The following is a 23488-nucleotide window of genomic DNA, read 5'->3' as shown; positions in this document are numbered from 1 at the left end:
TCTTCTGCTAGCTTTTGAATTTGTTTGCTCTTGCTTCTCTAATTCTTTTTATTGTGATGTTAGGGTGTCAATTTTAGATCTTTCCCATGCTTTCTCTTGTGGGCATTTAGTGCTATAAATTTCCCTCTACACACTGCTTTAGCTGTTTCCCAGAGATTCTGGTACATTGTGTCTTTGTTCTCATTGGTTTCAAAGAACATCTTTATTTCTACCTTAATTTTATTATTTACCCAGTAGTCATTCAGGAGCAGGTTGTTCAGTTTCCATGTAGTTGTGCAGTTTTGAGTGAGCTTCTTAATGCTGAGTTCTAATTTGATTGCACTGTGATCTGAGAGACTGCTATAATATCCATTCTTTTGCATTTGCTGAGGAGCGTTTTACTTCCAACTCTGTGGTCAGTTTTAAAGTAAGTGCAATGTGGTGCTGAGAAGAATGTATATTCTGTGATTTGGGGTGGAGAGTTCTGTAGCTGTCTATTAAGTCTGCTTAATCCAGAGCTGAGTTCACATCCTGAATATCCTTGTTAATTTTCTTTCTCATTGTTCTGTCTAATATTGACAGTAGGGTGTTAAAGTCTCCCATTATTATTGTGTGGGAGTCTAAGTCTCTTTGTAGGTCTCTAAGAACTTGTGTTATGAATCTAGGTGGTCCTGTATTGGGTGCATATATATTTAGGATAGTTAGCTCTTCTTGTTGCATTGATCCCTTTAGCATTATGTAATGGCCTTCTTTGTCTCTTTTGATTTTTGTTGGTTTAAAGTCTGTTATGTCAGAGACTAAATTGCAATCCCTGCTTTTTTTTTTGCTTTCCATTTTCTTGGTAAATATTCCTCCATTCCTTTATTTTGAGCCTATGTGTATCTTTGCACGTGAGATGGATTTCCTGAATACAGCACACTGATGGGTCTTGACTCTTTATTCAATTTGTCAGTCTGTGTCTTTTAATTAAGGGCATTTAGCCCATTTACATTTAAGGTTAGTATTGTTATGTGTGAATTTGATCCTGTCATCATGATGCTAGCTGGCTATTTTGTCTGTTGATGTTTCTTCATAGTGCTGATGGTCTTTACAATTTGGTACGTTTTTGCAGTGGCTGGTACCGGTTGTTCCTTTCCATGTTTAGTGCTTCCTTCAGGAGCTCTTGTAAGGCAGGCCTGGTGGTGACAAAATCTCTCAGCATTTGCTTGTCTGTAAAGGATTTTATTTCTCCTTCACTTATGAAGCTTAGTTTGGCTGCATGTGAAATTCTGGGTTGAAAATTCTTTTCTTTAAGAATGTTGAATATTGGCCCCCACTGTCTTCTGGCTTGTAGGGTTTCTGCAGAGAGATCCACTGTTAGTCTGATGGGCTTCCCTTTGTGGGTAACCAACCTTTCTCTCTGACTGCCCTTAACATTTTTTCCTTCATTTCTACCTTGTTGAATCTGATGATTATGTGTCTTGGGGTTGCTGTTCTCGAGGAGTATCTTTGTGGCATTCTCTGTATTTCCTGAATTTGAATGTTGGCCTGTCTTGCTTGGTTGTGGAAGTTCTCCTGGATAATATCCTGAAGAGTGTTTTCCAGCTTGGTTCCATTCTCCCTGTCACTTTCAGGTACACCTATCAAACGTAGGTTTGGTCTTTTCACATAGTCCCATATTTCTTGGCGGCTTTGTTTGTTCCTTTTCATTCTCTTTTCTCTATCTTGTCTTCATGCTTTATTTTAGTAAGTTGATATTCAATCTCTGATATCCTTTCTTCTGCTTGATCGATTTAGCTATTGATAGTTGTGTATTCTTCACGAAGTTCTTGTGCTGTGTTTTTGAGCTCCATCAGGTCATTTATGTTCTTCTCTAAACTGGTTATTCTAGTTAGCAGTTCGACTATGTTTTTTCAAGGTTCTTAGCTTCCTTGCATTAGGTTAAAAATGCTCCTTTAGCTCGGGGGAGTTTGTTTTTACCCATCTTCTGAAACCTACTTCTGTCAATTCGTCAAATTCATTTTCCATCCAGTTTTGTTCCCTTGCTGACGAGGTGTTGTGATCCTTTAGAGTGGAAGAGGCGTACTGGTTTTTGGAATTTTCAGCCTTTTTGCACTGGCTTCTCCCCATTTTCGTGGATTTATCTATATTTGGTCTTTGATGTTGGTGAGCTTCGGCTGGGGTTTCTGAGTGGACATCCTTTTTGTTGATGTTGATGCTATTCCTTTCTGTTTGTTAGTTTTCCTTCTAACAGTCAGGCCCCTCTGCTGCAGGTCTGCTGGAGTTTGCTGGAGGTCCACTCCAGACCCTGTTTACCTGGGTATCACCAGTGGAGGCTGCAGAACAGCAAAGGTTGCTCCCTCTTCCTTCCTCTGGAAGCTTTGTCCCAGAGGGGCACCCACCAGATGCCAGCTGGAGCTCTCCTGTATGAGGTGTCTGTCTGCCCCTGCTGGGAGGTGTCTCCCAGTCAGGAGACATGGGGGTCAGGGACCCAGTTGAGGAGGCAGTCTGACCCCTAGCAGAGCTCGAACACTATGCTTGGAGATCCGCTGCAAGGAGCTGACAGGCAGGGACGTCTAAGTTTGCTGAAGCTGCGCTCACAGCCGCCCCTTCCTCCAAGTGCTCTGTCCCAGGGTGATGGGAGTTTTATGTATAAGTCCCTGACTGAGGCTGCTGCCTATTGTTCAGAGATGCCCTGCCCATAGAGGAGGAATCTACAGAAGTAGTCTGTCTACAGCAGATTTGCTGAGCTGCAGAGGGCTCCGCCCAGTTGGAACTTCCCTGTGGCTTTGTTTACACTGTGAGGGGGAAACCACCTACTCAAGCCTTAGTAATGGTAGATGCGCCTACCCCCACAAAAGCTCAATCATTCCTGGTCAACTTCAGACTGCTGTGCTGGCAGTGAGAATTTCAAGCCAGTGGATCTTAGCTTGCTGGGCTCCATGTGGGTGGGATCCACAAAGCTAGATCACTTGGCTCCCTGGCTTCAGCCCCCTTTCCAGGGGAGTGAATGGTTCTGTCTCACTGGCATTCCAGGCACCACTAGGGTATGAAAAAAACTCCTGCAGCTAGCTCAGTGTTTGCTGTAATGGCTGCCCAGTTTTGTGCTTGAAACCCAGGGCCCTGGTGGCATAGGCATTTGAGGAAATCTCCTGGTCTGTGGCTTGCAAAGACCATGGGAAAAAGTGTAGTATTTGGGCTGGGGTGCACCATTCCTGACGGCACAGTCCCTCATGGCTTCCCTTGGCTAGGGGAGGGAGTTTCCCCAATTTCTTGTGCTTCCTGGGTGAGGTGATGCCCCACCCTGCTTCGGCTTGCTGTCTGTGGGCTGCACCCACTGTCTAACCAGTTCCAATGAGATGAGCCACGTACCTCAGTTGGAAATGCAGAAATCACCCACCTTCTGCATCAATCTAGCTGGGTGCTGCAGACCAGAGCTGTTCCTATTTGGCCATATTGCCAGGTCTCCCTACCCTTGTTTCCTTTCACTGTGATTGGCCTGAAATCATTTGAGAGCTTCCTATAGTCATGCAATCCATGATTTACTTAATAAATCCAATTACTTTATATGACACAGATGAATTATTCATATAATTGAGGTGGAAGTACATGTTTTGTTCAATTTACTGAAGTTATTGTACTTTATGCTACTTGAACTTAGAGTAACCCTTACTTATGTTTTACTTTATGATATGGTTTTCATATCATACCAGACTAGGACATTGCACATATTTGGATGTAGATTACTGAGACATTTTACATCATTTTAATATTTTTCAACATATTAAACTTTTAGCTTTCAGTTTCAACCGTTTTTTCAAATTTAATTAAAATTATTTAGATTTTTCTAAGTTAAAATGCATCTATGACGAAAAATCTGTTTATATAATTTGATTTATAATGATGTGATAATATTCACAGTTGATGTCTATCACATTTTAAATAAAAAGAATGGGTTAACAGTCGTCATACTTTGTAGCTTGGTATTATAATTTTCTAAAATCTTCAATATATGGTACTAACTTAGATGAAAGCATTCCCTCTGTACCCTTTCAGAAGTAATGCTGTGCAAGAAATAAAGTGGCTATATTATAATAATTTCTAGAAATAGAGGCCTCAAATATATTATCAATATTGTAATATATTATTTCTTGTATTTGCTTAAAAATATTTAAAAATAAGATCTGAAATCAACATGTTGCCCTAATTATATTTTGACTTCCAATAACATGATATTCTTTCTTTGTCATTTTTCTGTTTTTATGACTAATAGATAATCTGGTATTCCGTATGAAAAATGAGATGAGAAACATCAAGTACAAACCAGTAGACTATCAACAATTGCGTGCATTAACTGAAGCAAAGAAATTGGCTTCTGCCTCTGCAAAGCTAAAGGTTAGAAGTTGTGTATGTGTTTTTCTAGTTTTAGAAAATTGAATTGCTAGAAAGTATTTACATTGCGAATGTGAAAATAAATGACATTCCAAATAGTTGTTAGAAACTCCCAAGTAGTAATAATAGTGAATAGCAGCTAACATTTATCGAATGCTCTCGGACACCATTATATAGTTTACATGCATTCATACATTACCCATTTAATGTTCAGAACAACTCTTCGAGGTCTGAATTCAACTTTATTTTTTGAAAGACAGTTATTTTATTAGCTTTCAACAACTTCCAACTTAATCTGAAGAATAAAAATTGTTAGTGATTACCAGCCATGGACTATTATCTGATTAAGGCTCCTTCTCCAACACTATACAAATATGTCCTCAGGTGCTCTCTTTTCTAGAATTCCATTTTTGGCTTAAATATATGTTCCAAGCCAGGGTGAACCTAGGCTAGATTTGAAAGGAGATTATGTGCAAGTGATTTTGCACAGTATTTTAGGACCATGTGTAGTTTAGGATTACTCACACAGTATGATTCTCTCTTGTGCAAATAATAGAGTTCATTGAAAACAGTATTTTCATTACTTGGCTGCATTTAAAAACAGGTTAGGTGAAGCAACTTGTTACGTAATTTACAAGTTATTTGTATTTAAAATTTTCATGGTTTGTTTGTTTTGCCTTTTATTGTTAATATCTTTTTTTATAGAAGGCAATTGTTATTATTTCAAAGCACATTTGATACTCTATTCTGGAGAGATTACCATATATTCATGGGACATATCTCCTCAAACTAAGGCGACCACTTAAAAGCCAGGGAATTATTTATTTGGTTTATATAACTTTAAAATAAGTTAATGTTATGGGAACATTCAAAGAAATTTTGTGGTAAAGTCACTTATATTACCATCATCCTAACAAAACTTTTCATATTCCTGACTTCTGTTTATTGTACACATATATATAAACATAAACATAATGCATATTTTATTTTTCCCATGATAAACATAGGCATGAAATCATGTATACTTTTCTCCCTAACAGTCTATCACATAATCTTTTAAATATTTAATTGTTCAAGCCAATAAATATTTATTATGTGCCTACTATTTGCCTTGAAGATACAATGGTAAGCAAAATATAGCCCTTACCTTTATGAAGTTTAGTGTTTGCTGGGGGAGGGAGAGGAGTCAGTGTTTATCAAATAAGCCTGGAAGTAAAATTATCCCATGTATAAACTGCAATAAAAACCATGCTGTTTGGTGTATAATAGGATTTGATCTTCACTGAGTGGTTAGGGAAGGCTTTTCTGAGGAAGGGATTTTGGAATTGGGATCTCAAGGCCAATAAAGTATGAAGTTACAATGAGATAGGAGGAATCAGTTCTGGTGTTCTATTGCACAGTAGGGTGAGGATGAATAACAGTGAGGTATTGTATATTACAAAACAGAAGAGAGGCTGTTGAATATACTCACCACAAAGAAATGATAAATGCACGCGACGATGGCCATGCTAAATACCCTGATTTAACATATATTTTATGTAACATATATATGTATCAAAACATCAAATTATGCCCATAAATATGCACAATTACAATATGTCAATTAAAAATATAATACAAAAGAATTAACTAGGTGAAAACAGGAATGACAAGTACTCCAAAGAGAAAAAGATGCACCCCAATTTTTAGATATTTGAGATGTATCCAATTTTGTGATAATAGAAATTATGCTACTTCAAGCATAGACACTTTTCATGTTTTGGAATCCTCTACTCTCATAGGAAAAATTCCCATGATTGGGACATCTGGACCAAAGGTGTGAGTGTTTTTTAGTGTTTTTGAGACCTGTTACCAAATTTCTTTCCCAAGGTATTGTTTTAATAAAGATACCAAACAAATGTATTCTCTACACCCTTGTCAGTATTGGAATAGATAAATATAAATATTCATATATTTTTATATACACACTTATATTTCTAATACCATCCATCCATCCATCCATCCATCCATCCATTCGAGATGTACCAAAAAAGACATTTTGGCTGAATGTAGAATGGTTGAGTGTTAAAATCAGTATTTTATCAAAGTGAATTTCTCTTTGGTGATAGACTCATTATGAAAGAATCAATATATTTCAGATTTTTAATTATTGTGGTTTTTACAGTTTGATATCAAGTGCAGGAACAATAATTTCTCAGCACTGTCAGCTGCTAGATGGCTACTGTGGTTTCTGTATTTACATATTTGTGCGGTTAAACAGATGCTCACGTTCAACTGGCATTTTAAGTAACATCAGTAACCTTTTTGTTCATAGTGGAATGTAATTCAGGAAGAAGCTTTTCTAGAAATAACTGTGTACCTGGGATTCATAGCTTGGCAAATCTCAAAAAATCCCTTGTCTTTAACTAATGAAAATGGTTCACAGTCTGTAGCAATCATTTTGACAAGCTTTTGCTTCCATTTTTAGTCTCCGTAGATTCATGATGATAAGGAATTGTCCTTTTAAAGCATTTTGGAATGTCTGTTGTTTTGAATTTCAGTTAGTGAGAACAAAATGTGTCCTAGGTACTTCATCATTTTCTAACACTTGCTTTTTTTTCTTCACGCAGTTTTCATTTTTTGTTATATCTGGATTAAGGAAGATGCATTGGGAATATTGTTGTACATTATTTTTTGGAGTCTTCCCTTCTAATTTAATTTAGAGGTGGCAAGTTGACATTTTGCTTTTAATTTATTCTTGTAAGTTGTGAACAATTGCCAAATAGGACTTTTTCTTAAAAGACTCATGGCTTAAGTGGAATTAAATAACTGGAAATTAAATACAACTCAAAGTTTTTTTTAATGTCCTGAATGCTAAGATACCAAACAGTACACACTAACTAGAATTATGATTATAATAGTATCTCTCTTATTCTTTCATATATTGCTTGAATTAAAAATATATAGGCTCAAAAAGAATGTATTATTATTCTTAATGTTACATAGCTAACACATTCTCTCTTAATGTTTGTATTAATTATCAGCCTACTTCCCTGTTTATTTTACCATTTAAATACATTCTTTTTTAAGACATGTAATTAACAGTTTAATAATCATTGTTAATTATTACAGCACTTTTCTCTGGAAATATTAAATATAAACATATTTAAATAAAATGATAAAATGTTAACATTTAAAGCACATAAAGAGATTATTGCTTCAAGTTACATCTAGAATACTTAGCTGCCTGTCTGATTTGTACTACTGATATTATTAACAAGTTAGATGTGATGGTCATCTATATAATCACTGCATCATTGATCATGCACAATTTCTGGGATGCCAGCCATATAAGACTGAAGTGGACAGTCAGTGATCTAGTCTTTCAAAGGCTGAGATTGAACCTGAAGACAAATAATAAAGTTGGGCTAAAAACTGAGACCAATTTTTGTACATTGTGTGTAACTGTTCATTCCCAGTGTTTTAACTGTAAAAGAGATCTTTGCAATTATTTTTAAATTTGAATTTCTTTGCTTAGATACTTCTTGTCCAGCTCAAGCCTCTATTAATTCTTTTTAAAAATGTTATATTGTAGAAAATTATAAACATATGCACAATTGGATTGAATGGTATAGTGAATCTCCATGTCACATCATTCAGCTTCAACAATGATCAACTTTTGGCCCTTGTTTCCTCTATACTCCTACCCACAAATGACCCCCTGTGCCAGATTGTTTTGAAGCAAATCACAGACATCATGATATTTCCCCCATAAATATTTCAACATATATTGCTGAAATAATAGAGATTTTTTAAAAGCCTACAATACTATTACCATGTCTAAAAATGTTAATGTCTTAATAATTTCAAATATGTAGTGTTAAATTTCCCTGATTGTCTCAAAAATTTTGTCTTAAAGTTTATTTAAATCAGCTTCTAGATATGGTCTGTACATTATAATTTTTTTTTTAGATTTGCTCCTCTATCCTTTTGTATTTTGTAATTTATTTTTTGAAGAAATTGTATTGTTTGTCTTATAGTCTGAATTAGGCAGATTACATCCTGGTGGTGTCATTCAACATGTTTTTCTGTTTCTTGTATTTCCAGTAAATTGATAGTTATATTTAGGGACTTGATCAGATTCAAGTTCAATTAATTTTGGCAAGAACACTTACTGATGGAAGTTTTGTGCTCTAATCTTTTTCTATTACAAATGGTACTGCAGTGAATAGCTTTGTGTGTATACTTTTATACTTTTGCCAATATAGTTTTCAGATGGATTTCTATAAATGAAGTTGCTAAGTCACAGGATAAATCCATATGAAATCTTGTGATACATCTCCAAGTTCCCTTCTATGGGGGTTGTATCACTTTGTATTCCCACTAGCAATATTAGACGGAACATGCTTTCTGTAGCCTCACAGTGTTTTGTTAAACAATTGAGTTTTTGTCAGCCCGATAAATGAGAAATTGCATCTTACTGTAGTTGTTTTTTTCTTTTTATTTATGTTAACAGTTCTTTATTGAGTTATAACTCACATATAGTAAAATGTATATATCTCAAACATACATCCCAGTGAAATTTGACAAACATATACATACATGTAACCAGTGGTCTACTAGTTATTGGCGTCTGTCTCAAAAGATGGATCTTCTGGTTCAAAGGGCTTTTGTAATATTTCAAGGTACCTATTTAGGGTTTTATTATCTTGGACCATCACAATAAGCCATACACAGGAAACCCCTGGTTTCTGATTCTTTTATGAATTCATTGTTGTGGCATGTTTCCAGAGTATTTTTGAATCATCAGCATTCTGCACAAATTATCATCCATCCTAAGTATTGACTTCATATGGTGTATTGCTCAGTAAAATGAATTGGAATCACCTAGACATCTCTCTGTTGTTAAAGATAGAACTTTAAATCTTTTTGTTCTTTTTAAGACTTTTTTTTTTTTTCATTTTTGGCCCAAGGATAGAAGTGGAATCAATGAGTGAATTTATTAAAAGATCAGTTCTGAAAATATTGGAATTGTCTAGTGAAAAATAGTAGCTTTATTTTGACTTTTATAGTCTACTTAATTGAACTTTCCGTGGGCCCAAAGGCGAGAGCATTGATTTTTTTTCAAACTATAAAAATGTGTCCCCGTCTTTCACCAATGTATTTTAATTTTTTTGTACAATATGTACCAAATATGCCAAAGAAATCTAATTTTAAAAGTTGTATCTGTTGCAACAAACTTTGGAGACTGTGTATGGTAAATGGCTGGAATGAGTTTTAAGTATTCTTAAAGTGAACGTTAAAATGTCAGATTTTAGAAATGCTGTGTACTTATTTTTTTTGGTAGATAAAATAGAGACTGCTGAATGTTTTTCTGCAGGGTCCTGTGCTTTTAAAAATGTACTTTCCTCCTAAATTTTATAATTGTAACACTCTTACCTTCTTAGGAAAATATTTGACTTTGACTTTTTATTTTTTAAAAGTAATCTTTGGGTTGTTTTCTTATACCCCTAATTTTGAATCAGTAACCAGAACAGCAGAAAGATAAACTCAAGGTTAAAGCAATCAGTGAATGACGGCTGGAAATAGCATGCATTATAAAGATTCCTTTTTAGAACTTGTCTTCTGAAGTCTTTACATCTCCAGTATTGCTCTTTTAAAGCTTTTAGGGTACTAAGTACTTTAACAGCAGAGAAATTATGAAATATGCATATTTCATCAAGTTTCTGATTTACATGTTTGTAGTTTAAAATTGTTAATATGGAATACTTCAGTTTGGAGTATGCATGAGTATAAGTTAGAGTCTAACCAGGGAACAGACATCACTTGAGGATTTAGAGTAGAGGGGTTTTTAATATAGGAAAGTGTTTATGCAGGTGATAGCACTGAGAAGGCAAAGGACTGGGAGGCAATACAGAGATTGACAAGTACAGGAAATCACTGCCATCCGTAGGTCAGAGGGACATACAGAAGAAGCAAGGCCATGCCAAATTCCTGGGGTGAGGTTATCCGGAGATAGTTGGAACCGTAGTAGAACTGTTCAGAGAAAAGTTGGGGCAATGGACACAATGCAAATGCTCCTGGAGACTCTGTGAGAGTAGAGAAGGCAAGATGACATAATCCTTCGGCTTCTCCTTTCTTCCCTGCCTTCAGTCTCCCCTCCCAGGGTCTTGCTTTGGCTGAAGCCAACTGATAGGGGTGCCTGAGAAACACAAGCTGCTCTGTGAGATGGAGCAGATCAGGCAACAGCCAGAAATGGATCTAAGGCAAACAGATCCAAGCCAGGGCTGATATAACCTTTCAGCAGAAACTCATAGTCATTAATTATGTGCTACATTTTTAAAAAGTTGTAAAATTGAGGAAAAATTACGTTTAGTTGAAAATTTAGATTTCAATGCTACATGATTTTTCATATTTCTTTAAGTATCTTCAAATAAATATTTGCTTAAATTAAAAAAATTTTTTTACAAAGACGTACTTAGAGTTGAAAGATTAAAATTGTGTGTTCAAGGTCATATTTCTAGTAAGTGTTGAAGCCAGGCCTTCTAAAAACTTATCCAAGGAACCTTTCCCATCTTATGCTGAGGGATCAGATAGAAACCAATCTAAACATCAAGGTTCTTTGTTACTCTGACATTTATGAGCTTTATAATCTTGACCACATCTTTTAACTTCTCATACATTCAGTAACTATTCTCCTCCAAAAATGTGAATAAAGATGCCTATTATGCCTGACAGGGAAGATAAATCCAAAAGGGGAGAAATGAAACCTCTTGAAAACTTTTCTGGGGTTATATGAATTAAGGTATTATCTATTTCGTGTATGGAAAATAGAATGACTTTGCCTTTGTTTTAATAAGTACTTTAAAAAGTTTTTAAGTTTGTCAGTATTCCCAACCATTTTTCTTTCTCCTCCCTGGTTTAAAAAATCAAATTTATTTTAGGTAGATTTTGTGTTAGGAGATGCACTAATAAGAATTTTAAAAGAGCAACTATTTAACTTAGAAAATTCAGATTAAGCATTTCTGTTGTGAAAAACACATTCTGAAAACTTTGAAGTTGCTCCTCTTTTGTTCCTCTAAATCTAGATCAGAAAGGCAATGTTGACTTCAAAGTTATCCAAAGAACAAACACTAATAAAACAACACAAGCAAGTGTGGTGGCAGGAATACCAGAGGCTGAATGAAGTCAGGTAAGAACTGGGGGACATAGTAAGAACACGTAGCACTTATCTTGTCAGATGTTCTATAATGTTCCATGTTAATTAACCATTACAAGAAAAATTTAAAGTTACAATTTGAATGTGAGTCAAATTAAAATCCTTTCATTTCCTCAGCTTAATCTGAAATCCAGTGAATATATTAATATGGCTTTTGCTTCCTGTCGGAAAGAAGATGATCTTCTGTATGTGTCAATCACTTCCACACTCCCACTCTCATACTTGTATTTACTTGTATCATACTTAGCATATTGGACTATAATGTTTTGGATACATGTTTTTTCTTCCCTATAAAGTGGTAAAGATCCTATCACGGGCAAACATCTCATCATATTCATTTTTATATAGTAGAATACATAGGAGAGATGTAAATGCTTTTAATACATGGATGAACTAATGAACAAGGAGTTCAAGTTGCAAATGATTTCTGGGTGTAAGTGCATCATGACTAACTTACTCAATTTTGCTTTTTGACTTTTGTTATTATTTCCACCCGTCACATAAAGATAAATTAAAATGAAATATTGATTCTACAGTTGATCTTAATTGTAATCTTTGAAAAATTAATTTTTTTAAAGGTCAAGGCAAAAAGAGAAGGCAGATGTGTTTCTCCTTCATTTATAGCTTGTATACTTGTTTTAATGATGATATTTATAAAGTGTGCTTTTAAAATGTGCATTTTAAAGCATTTATTTTATATCAAAATGTTAATTTCTGTGGTCTTATTCTAAGTAAAGTTTCTAAATGCCATTAACTTTACTTTTGACTTAGGTGTTTTTCATGTTGATGAGTTTCTTATTCTGGCAGATGACTCCTTTATGTGAAGTAGAAGGCTTATAATTGAAAGTGGTTTTACATTATTGTGTAACTTAAAACATAGAAAAACAAAGTTATATGGACTTCATCACCATACAGCTACTTTAAAAACAATGAAATTAGACCCATCTTATCCCTCAAAAAGTCACCTTTTGTGGAGTGAATGTTTGAGCCTATTGAAATTTTTTTTTTGAAAATGTGCATAACTTGAAACATGACAAAAAGGAAAGCCATTAGGAAGCTTTAATTGTGGTGTTCACTGATTCAAATTCAAATGTAAAGGAAGACACTGGGTAAAGTTTTTTGTTTTTTTTAAATCTTGGCTATTCCACATCTTTCTTAATGTGTATATTAAGTTGTTCTTAAGCTAGGTAGAAGAGGTGTACACATATCATTATGGGAAATAATTCCTTTGGCTGGCCTGGAATGACACAAAGAAAATGGAGGTGAGAAACACTTAAGTAGTGATAACCTTAATGTCTCAGAACTTGTAAGGGCTGAAAATTAGACAAAATGAAGAATTCCAGGATAAGTTTCTATGTTATTCTAGAATGCAGGCTAATTTCAATTTGTGTTCGGTGCAACTAAAAACTAACAGCAATAGGAGATAAGTTAGAGAAATGACTACCTTGTGGAGAATTTAGGGCCACCAACAAATTAGAAGTAGTTAAAGTCCTAACAGTGTTTGTCAACCTTTAGAAATCGACATCCCCTTTTAATAAGTAAGATTCTATGCCTTACCATAAAAGACAACATTTAAGAATCTCAGGCAGACAGAGGATAAGGGCCTACAATAACACCTAACATTTGTTAGGTAATTTAATATGTGCCAGGTAATATTAGGTTGGGCAAAAGCCATAATTATTTTTGCACCAACTGAATATGTTAAGTCCTTTACATGTTTTATCTCCTTTAATATTTACAACGACCCTACGAAGTAGTCGTTATTGCTCTCTCAGTTTTACAAATGAGAATCTTGAGTCTCAGATGATGAAAGTTAATTTGTAGATCATAAATAACCTAGTCTGTGTGGAGCTGGGATTGGAACATTTGCCCCTAATTTCTGTGCTCTATGACCTTGGAGTTGAGTAGCTTTTTCCTTTTTCTACAGGGTTCTATTTACATCACCTGAGATCCAACTGGTCTAGCCTTGCTGGCAAAAATAAAAGAAATTTTGCACAGGTGTGGTGGTACATACCAGTAGTCCCAGCTACGTGGGAGGCTGAGGCAGGAGGATCACTTCAGCCTAGGTGTTCAAGTCTTCAGTACATTATGATTGCACCCATGAACAGCCACTGTACTCTAGCCTGGGCAACATCGTGAGACCCCTTGTCTAAAAACAACAAAACAAAATGAAAACATGTGGCCAGACTTTGATTCTTTGAAATCTGTACTAAGAAAACTAGACAAAATTTTCAAATGTAAAATTATGTTTAATATTTACATTTATACAGTTTTATTTAAATTGTGTTATGCTTAATCAAATTATACCCCTTGAGGTTTTTGATACACTTTTCCAGAGGCACTTTCTCCCTCATTTCATTCTGGTACCACAAAGAATCCCTTAATTTTTGTGTGCTCATTTGCCCAGATGATGTATTGATCTACTCAGTGCAACCACCTGCAGATAAGACACCCTGGTGAAGGGCATTTTTGAGCCTTCAGGTGTCTACCATGGTGTAGATTCTTATCCTTCCAGAAAGGTGCCAAAGTTCTAGGTGGAGAATCAGTCTCCTCAGAACATCAAAAATTACCCATAGCTTCATTTTTTGGCAGTTTGTATGCTCTGTTATGACTTTCTGGGTGCCAAGCTAGATGGTTTTTAAGTGCTGTGTTTTTGGTTAAACAAATCTGTTCTGGAATAACTTCTGGTTTGACTCAACCATTATGCACTCATCCTCCATGTAACAGTTGCAAATGTGATCTTAAAAATATTTCTGGCAGAAACTACCTGCTGGAAAAATAGACAGTGAGGTATCATTTACAATATCACCCCTCCTTTATACATTTAAACAAAAACCAAAACCTTGTCCCATGTAAATTGGCTTAGAAAATTATGACACAGCACTTTGGGAGGCCGAGGCAGGTGGATCACCTGAGGTCAGGAGTTTGAGACTAGCCTACCCAACATGGTGAAACCCTGTCTCTGCTAAAAATACAAAAATTAGCCAGGCATGGTGGCGCGCACCTGTAGTCCCAGCTACTCGGGGGGCTGAGGCAGGAGAATTGCTTGAACCCGGGAGGTGGAGGTTGCAGTGAGCCGAGATCGCGCCATTGCACTGGGTGACCCAGCAAGACTCCTTCTCAAAAAAAAAAAAAGAGAGAAAATAATGACACATACATAAAATGGAATACTATGGAGCCATTAAATGATAATTATGAAAACTATTTAGAAATATCTTAAAAAAACTAGTGTTAGTCAAAAAAAAAAAAATCCCACAACATAAAATGTTAAATATACCATGTTATGACCATGTAAAATATATCTACATGTAGATGAGGGCTAGAAACTTATCTGGAAAAATTAAAATAATAATTATATTAAAGGATTATAATTGCTGCTTTTTTATATTATACCATTTTAATACTGTAATGCTCATAAAACTCTTTTATATGATTTAATCGAATCTGCCATAAGCAAGGGGTAGACTATAATATTTTTGGATGCCCATTTAGAGTTAGTTATGGTTTTATTCTAAAAAATGACTATATTTTAAAAATATGTAGGCCAGGTGTGGTGACTCACACCTGTAATCCTGGCACTTTGGGAGGCCAAGGTGGGCGGATCACCTGAGGTCAGGAGTTCGAGACCAGCCTGGCCAACATAGTGAAACCCTGTCTCTAATAAAAATACACACACACACACATATTAGCTAGGTGTGGTGTCATATGCCTGTAGTTCCACCTACTCGGGAGGCTTAGGCATGAGAATCACATGAACTCAGGAGACGGAGGTTGCAGTGAACCGAGATTGTGCCACTGCACTCCAGCCTGGGCGACCAAGCGACACTCAGTCCAAAAAAATATATATATATATATAGTGTACATACGTATGTACACATATATGTATACATATATAAGCTCATGAAGATTTGTTGCTCTTATTAGTATATTAAAAACAAAGTATACTTCTACCTCTGTGATTCAGGGTCTCATCCTTTGTGAACTTTAAAAATTACCTCCTTGTTGGTCTAGATTTGTCTGATCCCCTACTCTTCATCTTCCATCTCTATTGCTCACATGTCCTTCTGCTCTATCTTGTTGTCTTGGGAATCTTTCTGAAACACGGATCTGAGGAAGTGAGGGTAGCCTACTGACTTTCAGTGCTTCCCAATGCCCTGGGCCCTCTCCACATGCAATGCCATGACCTGCTGTGAGCTGGCCTTTGCTCACGCTGTTTCTTCTGCCTGAGCCTATGCATCTACCTCAGTGTCTAGCAAGGACTCAAGCCATGTTAGGAATTTAGTACATGGTTTAAATGAACAGATGACAAAGCCATATTAGACTAAATATCTCTGGTTATTTTTTAAAAACCTAGATGTATGTTTATGATTGTAACATTTATTGAGATCACATCTATTTCAGATGTAAAATGGAATCTGAAATAAAATCCCTTCTCAATGAAGAGAACATTGGAAATGAATGTCTTTGTGACCTTACAAATTTTGGTAAGATTTTGTTGATCCTATATTTAAAGGGGAGTTTTATTTTGAAGAATGAGAATGGGCCACTCACTTCATGTTCTTTTAATATTAACTGCCGTTTGTTTTTTTCTAAGGAAATCCCCAAATAAATCTGTATTCTAATGATCTGTTTTTGGAGACACTTAAAATAATAATGTGTTCCTTTGATTCAATTTTGTTTCGCCATAGAGCAAGAGCTATCAGAACAACAGTGCACATATCTTAAAAATGTAATAAATCCTATTCAGCAGCTGAGAGCAGATCTAAAATACAGACAGCATCACACTTTGCCGCATTCACACCCACATGTTGAGTTTAACTCCATGAAAGTATTGGAAGAGGTTAGTATGTTACCTTTATTTTCCATAATGTAATATTTCATTTTTGTCCCAACTAGGAGAGTTTGAGATAAGAAACAAACACGTGTGACTTGTATATTAGTTGATATTAATACGTAATTAATATTTAAATAGAAGGTCAGCTAATTCTATCCACTAAATATTTTAAACACATGCCTGAGCTCTGTCGAGCACCTTCATTTCTTGCCTGGAATGTTCCAGTGGCCTCATAACTTGCTTCCCTGCTTTCATTCTTGCCTCTCCTCCGAGTGCATCCTGGGATCTTACCCCAGCACAGGGGGATTAAGTCATCTGTTGCTGAAATTCCCCAGGGGCTCCTGTGAGTACGTAAGTCCTTCTATCCACCTAGCCCCCTTTTTGCTTCTTCAATCACATCTGCTACCTGACATTTCCACTATGCCATAAAAGCTCAGTCACACCCAGGCTGGCCTTCTTTCTGTTTCTCCGACATGCCAGGCCCATTCCTGTACTGGCTATTTCTTCTGTCCTGTTAATATGACTCTTTGCCATTTAGATCTTGGCTCAAATGTCCTCTTGTCTGAGAGGCCTGTGCTGAGAAGCCACAGTCACTGCCTATCACACCACCCTATTTTGACATTGCCTTCCTGCTCCTGACCCTTTCTCACATATTTTTTATTAGTTTGTCAACTGCTTCCCCTCAATTGAGCATAAACTTCTTGAATATAGGTGTGCTATGTTTGATAAAAATTTAGGTGGTTTTTTCTATTTTTCAGTTATTCTGTAATGTTATATTGCTTTTATAAATACTCATAAAAAATATAAATATATGCCCAGCTGGGGATTAGAGGCAAGAATGCAAGGGAAGGAAGGAGTGATTGGAGCAGAGACACCTGGTAAGTTCTCTGCATTACCACAGAGAAAATAAAAAGGTGAGTGCAGAGTGACTGTGACTGCACTGTACTTTCTGAGCTTATTTTTGGGATGTCTAGAAGCCTCATCGCAGTTCATTTGTCTGATGAGCGCTGCCTACCTGGCTGGCATCTCTTTAACTCTCTTCCACAGGTCTTTAAACTTCATCACTGATTGGCTTTTGAGAATAATTATTGTGTCTTTAAATATAAGTATGGAATGAATTGCAATAATTTGCCTACTACTTGTTCCAAATGTCCTATAGGTTGACTTTGTGAAGAAACAATTGAAAACTGTCTTTGAAAGACTTAGCCTGGAGCAACAGAGAATAGAAAATGATCTTTCAGACTGGAGTATAAAGGTAAGTGTGATGTGGCTAGTAATTTATGTGTTTATCAATTTGTCGTTTATGTTAAATAAAATAATCATATACTTTTTTTCAGATTCTAGATCATTCTTTGGAAGAAAAGACTAACCTGCTTAGTGAACTGCCCATTGAATTAGAAAGTTTGGAATGCCCATACCCTGATTTGAAATCTTCAATTCTCAGTGAGTTCTGTAAGTTTACACAGAAATATCAAAAGAAGCTTCAAGACTTTAATCTGCAGTTGGAAGACATATACAGGTGATAAGATAAAACTAATTGAGTCCTGTGTAGACTTTTGACACTAACTTTTTATTTTTGTTTGGGGTCACTATACTTCCAACTTACTGTATAGTTACTATGTAACTGGAATATAATCAATAAATGTTTAGATTGACTTTTTGATGAATAGAGAGGGTTTTATTTTTTCAAAAAAATTTGACATAATAGTTCTTAAGATTTTTATAAGGTTAAGACATGTTGAAAATATCTCTTATTGAGATCTTCACTACACAGGTAAGAAATAGTTTTCAAATATGAATTTTCAGTAACCACAACTTTTCTTTTCAAGATATGAAGCTGCTCTGCAGTAATTGATACAATGGAAAATGTACCCATGGAATTATGTTACTTGTAATGGACTGTAATTTTATCCTATGATCAACACAGAGTATGTTTTCTAAATTTTTAAAATTTTCTTCTATATGTTAAATTTCATTTTTGGGAAATAGACTTCTGGTTTTCTTCCGAGAATGATTATCCACTTCTGCGTGGTGAATATAATGTTCAGTGATTTAAAATTCAGTTTAGCAGTGGTCATCTTCTCTAGTGTCTTCTATGTTAAAATTCACTTAGATGACAAATCTGGATACACCACTCTGAACTAGATCAATGGTCTACCTTATAGTGTATATGAAGCTTCTAGGGGACATTTTGTAGGGAAACGGCTTTGTGTGCTATGATATTGACCTCAATATTTTCCCCGAAAGAAGGTATATTTAAAAAGATAACTATTTAAGGGACACATTTATAGTAAATTAAAATAAAAGGTTTATAACTTTGGAATGGAAGAAGACGAATATGACAAATATTTATATTTCTTATGAATTGCCTGTGAACTTCAGCTCCTCTGTATGAAACTACTACTGGTAAGAAATAAATTACAGGGGGAAAAAACTTAAATTATACCAAGTAGAGTTATTTGCTTTGGTAGCTTCCTGATCAAACTCTTCAGTTATAGCTTCTATTGGTCTTAGCACACTTGTCAGTGAATAGAGCCGATTCTACCTGAAGTTGGACCCCTTTTTCTGATGGTAGCTTCTCCCCATCACACACCTTTTGGTCTCCTGATAGCCTTTCCTTCCCCATCTCTCTCCTTTCCTTTCTTCTTTCCTATCTTGCAGTAAAGCTGAGAAATAATAATATACAATTTACACTTGATGATTGATTAATTACATGTTAACTGGAACTCAGTCATAGTGAAGTACTAACTCAACCATGCACTACACTTAAGTCTCCAATTGTTAAATGAACATTGTCTTCCCACTCCCCATCCCAGTCTTGTTAAAGAGATTTTAGAACTCATCAAGAAAGAGGAAGATGATTTTTTGTTTGGTAGTGGAGAGGGCATTATAATCAGGCTGATTAACTGTAGCTGTGAAGAGAGTAAATCTGACCCTATCATTTAAAGCAAGTTGGCTGGCCCAGGACCTCCTCTCCCAGATGATTCCTTATCTCCCTGAGAAAGCTGGCTGAGATCATGGTGTTTCTAGGTTAGTGACTCTTCAAGAGGGAGGAGTTTGCCTTAGCAGTGTAAAATGGCTTTCTTCCAGTAACACTTATTCTTCACAGAATTTTCCTTCTTTCTTTTTAACTAATCTCAATTTCTGCTCTTTCATAATGCAACCCTGTGTGACTCAGAAACAGTTGAGATTCACAGCTACATTAAAATTACTAAAGATTAAGTGGAGGATTAGATGAATATATATCACATGCTAACAATTCTGCAGAAGGAAGAAATATTGAGGATAAAATAGCTTAGGAAGGCTTGATGGAGGAAGTAAAATTCACTATGGACTTTGAAGAAGGGGTATGCTTAGCATAGGCAGAAGACGGTGGGGAGGCATTCTAAGAAGAGAGATTAAATGACTAGACTGTAAACCCCATGAGGACAAAGTAATTTAGTAGTTATATTTGTATCCTTAACATCTTCTAAATAAATGATTGTTCAATTGAGTTGAATTTGAAAAGAAAAACAATGAAGGCAAGGCATGTTATGGGAACAGTAGGAATCTACTTTGGAGGAATATAAAGTTCATAAATTCTAGTTTCATAGTCTGCTTGCCACTTATAATTATCCATAATACATTTTATTCAGATGATGATGTGTTTCACTTGATGAATATTTATTGAATAAAACTTAAAATACAGTAGTCATTGCAAGCTCCCTGGTAGGGGGTTCAACAGACGGATTAGTTTAGTATATGGCTTTGCCTCTGAGAAGGCTTGGAATATTTGGGGGAAGAAACATATATACATGTACCCTGACCAAATAAAAATAACATGCAAACGTCAACTAAAGAAAATATTTTATAAGTATGCTGGCAGGAAATAATGAAGCATCAATAAAAACCGAATGAGGTTACAGGAGTTGTGTCTTTGAGAAGAAAGAGTAAAAGAGCGATTTTGAATAAATACAGAGGTGGTAGCTATCAGTAGTCTGTGGCTTGTGAGCAGTAAGGCATAAAAGTATACTGTTCTACCTAGGACAATGAATTATAGGTTCAATCATAATATTATTTGTACTTCCAGTTTACCAGTGTCTTCACTACTTTGATATGGCCTTCTCCCCTCTTTGTTCTAGTTATTGGGTTCACATAGATTGTGTTCATGTATGTGGAAGTGTGTGCATAGTTTAGACAGTTGTGCACTGCTATGCCATATGAAAGTTGAAATATCCAGGGGACATTGTTTAATTATAAAAGGTTTTCATTGGCTAAAGGCAGTGGACATCATGGTTAGTCCCAGTGTTTATTCAGTTCTTCCTATTTTATAGTAGCTCGCTGGTTTGGTTTGAAATGACCCCATCTCTAGATCCAAAGGTAGGCAGTGATTGGGAGTATGTACCAGTCAGTGCAACCTCATTTTCTCAGGTCGCAGTGACTAGCTCAGGGAGGTCTAATCCTCAGGAGAGGATTAGATGAATATACATCACATGCTGATATGGTTTGGCTATGTCCCTACCCAAATCTCACCTTGAATTATAATAATCCCCACATGTCAAGGGTGGGGCCAGGTGGAGATAATTGAATCATGGGGGCAGTATCCCCCATACTGTTCTAATGGTAGTGAATAAGTCTCTAGATCTGATGGTTTTATAAATGGGAGTTCCCTGCCAGAAGCTCTCTTGCCTGACACCATGTAAGATGTGACTTTGTTCCTCCTTTGCCTTCTGCCATGAGTGTGAGGCCTCCCCAACCATGTGTAACTGTGAGTCAATTAAACATCTTTCTTTTATAAATTACCCAGTCTTGGGTATGTCTTTATTAGCAGCATCAGAACAGACTAATACACATGCTAATATTTCTGCGAGGAAAGGAACATTGAGGATAAAATAACTTAGGAGGATTGATGGAGGAAGCAAAATTCACTATGAACTTTGAAGAATGGGTAGGGTTAGCATAGGCTACCCTGAGCAAAGCTCAGGACTTTTGTTAGGTGCTTGTGAGAAGCGGTATCTTTTCTTCTGCATGGATGTTACCAAGAAAGCACATGGCTGACGTTGCTGCTGGCAGTCATCTGGTGACCAAAGGAAGACAGCCTTTGAAGACAGGGCAGGGCCTCAGGAGTCCTGGAGAAACTGAGCTGATGCCTTGTTTGAATGGTATGGGAAGTCCACGTCACTGCTGGAATTTTAAGGGCCATTGGCCCAATTATTGTCTTAAACCAGTGTGACTTGGCTTTCTAGTGGTTTGCAACTAAAAACATCCCTAATTCAATACAATAATTGATTTGGCTTCAAAATATCCATGACTCATGGAATTAATCTGAAAAATTATTTAAAATATTCCAATTTATTAGGAAGATTAAGCTTGTAAAATCAGCAAACTTTAAAAATGAAGGTTAACTATTGGTGGAGGGATGGGACTTGTGCAGCCAAATATAAATATATATATTTTAAAATCGAAATAACTTAGAAAGTTCTATGTGACTGTGGAGTATGTAGCGGATCAGTGGAACAAAACAGAAATAAAGCAGAAAAATATAATGATTTAATTTACAATAAAGGCTAATTTCAAAACTGGGGTAATATCAGATTATTAAAGAGATAGCATTAGATAATAGGCAATTGGAAGATAAGGTTAGATCTCTTCATTCTATTCGACTCAATAACCTCCAGGTGCGTTAAGATATGAAGAAAGAAAATCATAAAAGAACGAGATAAAAATAAAAGTAAATAATCTTGAAGTGGAGAAGGCCATTCAAAGCCTATTATTTTCACTGAAACTCATAAAGAGTTTAAATAAATACAATGGCATAAATATTTTTAAAAATCTAGCATGATCGTTACTCAGAGAAATTTTAACTCTAGAAGACAGAGACTTCTGGTTTCCAGTCTAGCATATAGAACCATAGTTGCCACTTGCTTCTAACAACAAATAAAAAGCTGAACAAACTGAAAAATCAGATGTCTTTGATCTATTAAATAAGTGAGACCACAGCGCAAAATGCTTCCCCCAAAATTGGAGAGACAGAAAGATACAAAGAATTACAACTTACTGGAGCAGAAACACATGAGCAGAAAGCTCTGCAGGAACCAATAATGAGCTAAGAAACCCTGAACCATAATTGATAAACTGCTAGAGGCTCAGTGTGGACAACTCTGAGACTTAAAAACTCCAGGAGGACCCAGTCATAGGATGCACTCCACACTTTTGTGAGTTTTACTCCAGGAGCTATATCAGGTCCTCACTGTAAATATCTGATAAAAATTCCCTTTTGCTTCTGGCAGCAGGAGAATAAAAGGAACCAACTTGATCTATGCATTCAATGCAATCCCAGTCGAAATCCCAGCAAATTATTTTTTGGATATTGACTAACTAGCTGATTGTAAACTTGATGTGGAAAGATGAAAGACCCAGATAGGCAGATCAATATTGAAAGAGAAGAGCAAAGTTGGAGGACTGATACTCCCCAACTTCAAGACTTAACCGTAATCAAGATTGTGTGGTATGACCAGAGAATAGCCAAGCAGATCGACAGAACAGAATAAAGAACCTAGAAATAGGTAAAGGGATCAATGCAACAAGAAGATCTACTATCCTAAATATATATGCACCCAATACAGGAGCAACCAGATCCTAAAGCATGTTCTTAGAGACCTACAAAGAGACTTAGACTCCCACACATTAATAGTGGAGACTTTAACACCCCACTGTCAATATTAGACAGATCAACGAGACAAAACGTTAACAAGGATATCGAGGAATTGAACTCAGCTCAGGACCAAACGGACCTAATAGACATCTACAGAACTCTCTACCCCCAATCAACAGAATATACATTCTCCTCAGCATCTCATCGTACTTATTCTAAAATTGACGATCTAATTGGAAGTAAAACACTCCTCAGCAAATGCAAAAGAACAGAAATCATAACAAACAGTCTCTCAGACCACAGTGCAATCAAATTAGAACTCAGGATTAAGAACTCAAAACCGCACAACTACATGGAAACTGAACAACCTGCTCCTGAATGACTACTGGGTAAATAACAAAATTAAGGCAGAAATAAATAAGTTCTTTGAAACCAATGAGAACAAAGACACAACTTACCAGAATCTCTGCAA

The 23488-nt window shown here is 35.9% G+C and overlaps 1 protein-coding gene across 11 annotated transcripts in view; it reads left to right on the top strand.

Annotated features, from left to right (window-relative positions):
• CCDC148 (coiled-coil domain containing 148) overlaps positions 1-23488 on the top strand; it is a 330389-nt gene that overhangs the window by 95647 nt on the left and 211254 nt on the right. For 8 of the 11 annotated variants that reach the window (XR_008522611.2, XM_054548893.2, XM_054548892.2 and 5 more), the window contains 6 exons: positions 4232-4353; positions 11418-11521; positions 15950-16032; positions 16237-16388; positions 17542-17637; positions 17720-17901. Coding sequence is in view for 10 of the 11 variants with exons in the window: in XM_054548893.2 (XP_054404868.1) it covers positions 4232-4353; positions 11418-11521; positions 15950-16032; positions 16237-16388; positions 17542-17637; positions 17720-17901 (739 nt within the window). In the remaining variant the exon portion in view is untranslated. Of the gene's footprint in view, positions 1-4231; positions 4354-11417; positions 11522-15949; positions 16033-16236; positions 16389-17541; positions 17638-17719; positions 17902-23488 lie in introns of those variants that run through there. The other 3 variants (XM_054548894.2, XM_063712608.1, XM_063712607.1) reach the window with 3 other exon arrangements.

This window comes from Pongo abelii, chromosome 11, assembly GCF_028885655.2.
Source record: "Pongo abelii isolate AG06213 chromosome 11, NHGRI_mPonAbe1-v2.0_pri, whole genome shotgun sequence".
Classification (NCBI taxonomy): domain Eukaryota; kingdom Metazoa; phylum Chordata; class Mammalia; order Primates; family Hominidae; genus Pongo; species Pongo abelii.
The sequence above is the reverse complement of the archived record's forward strand: the minus strand, read 5'-3'. Positions and strand labels throughout refer to the sequence as shown.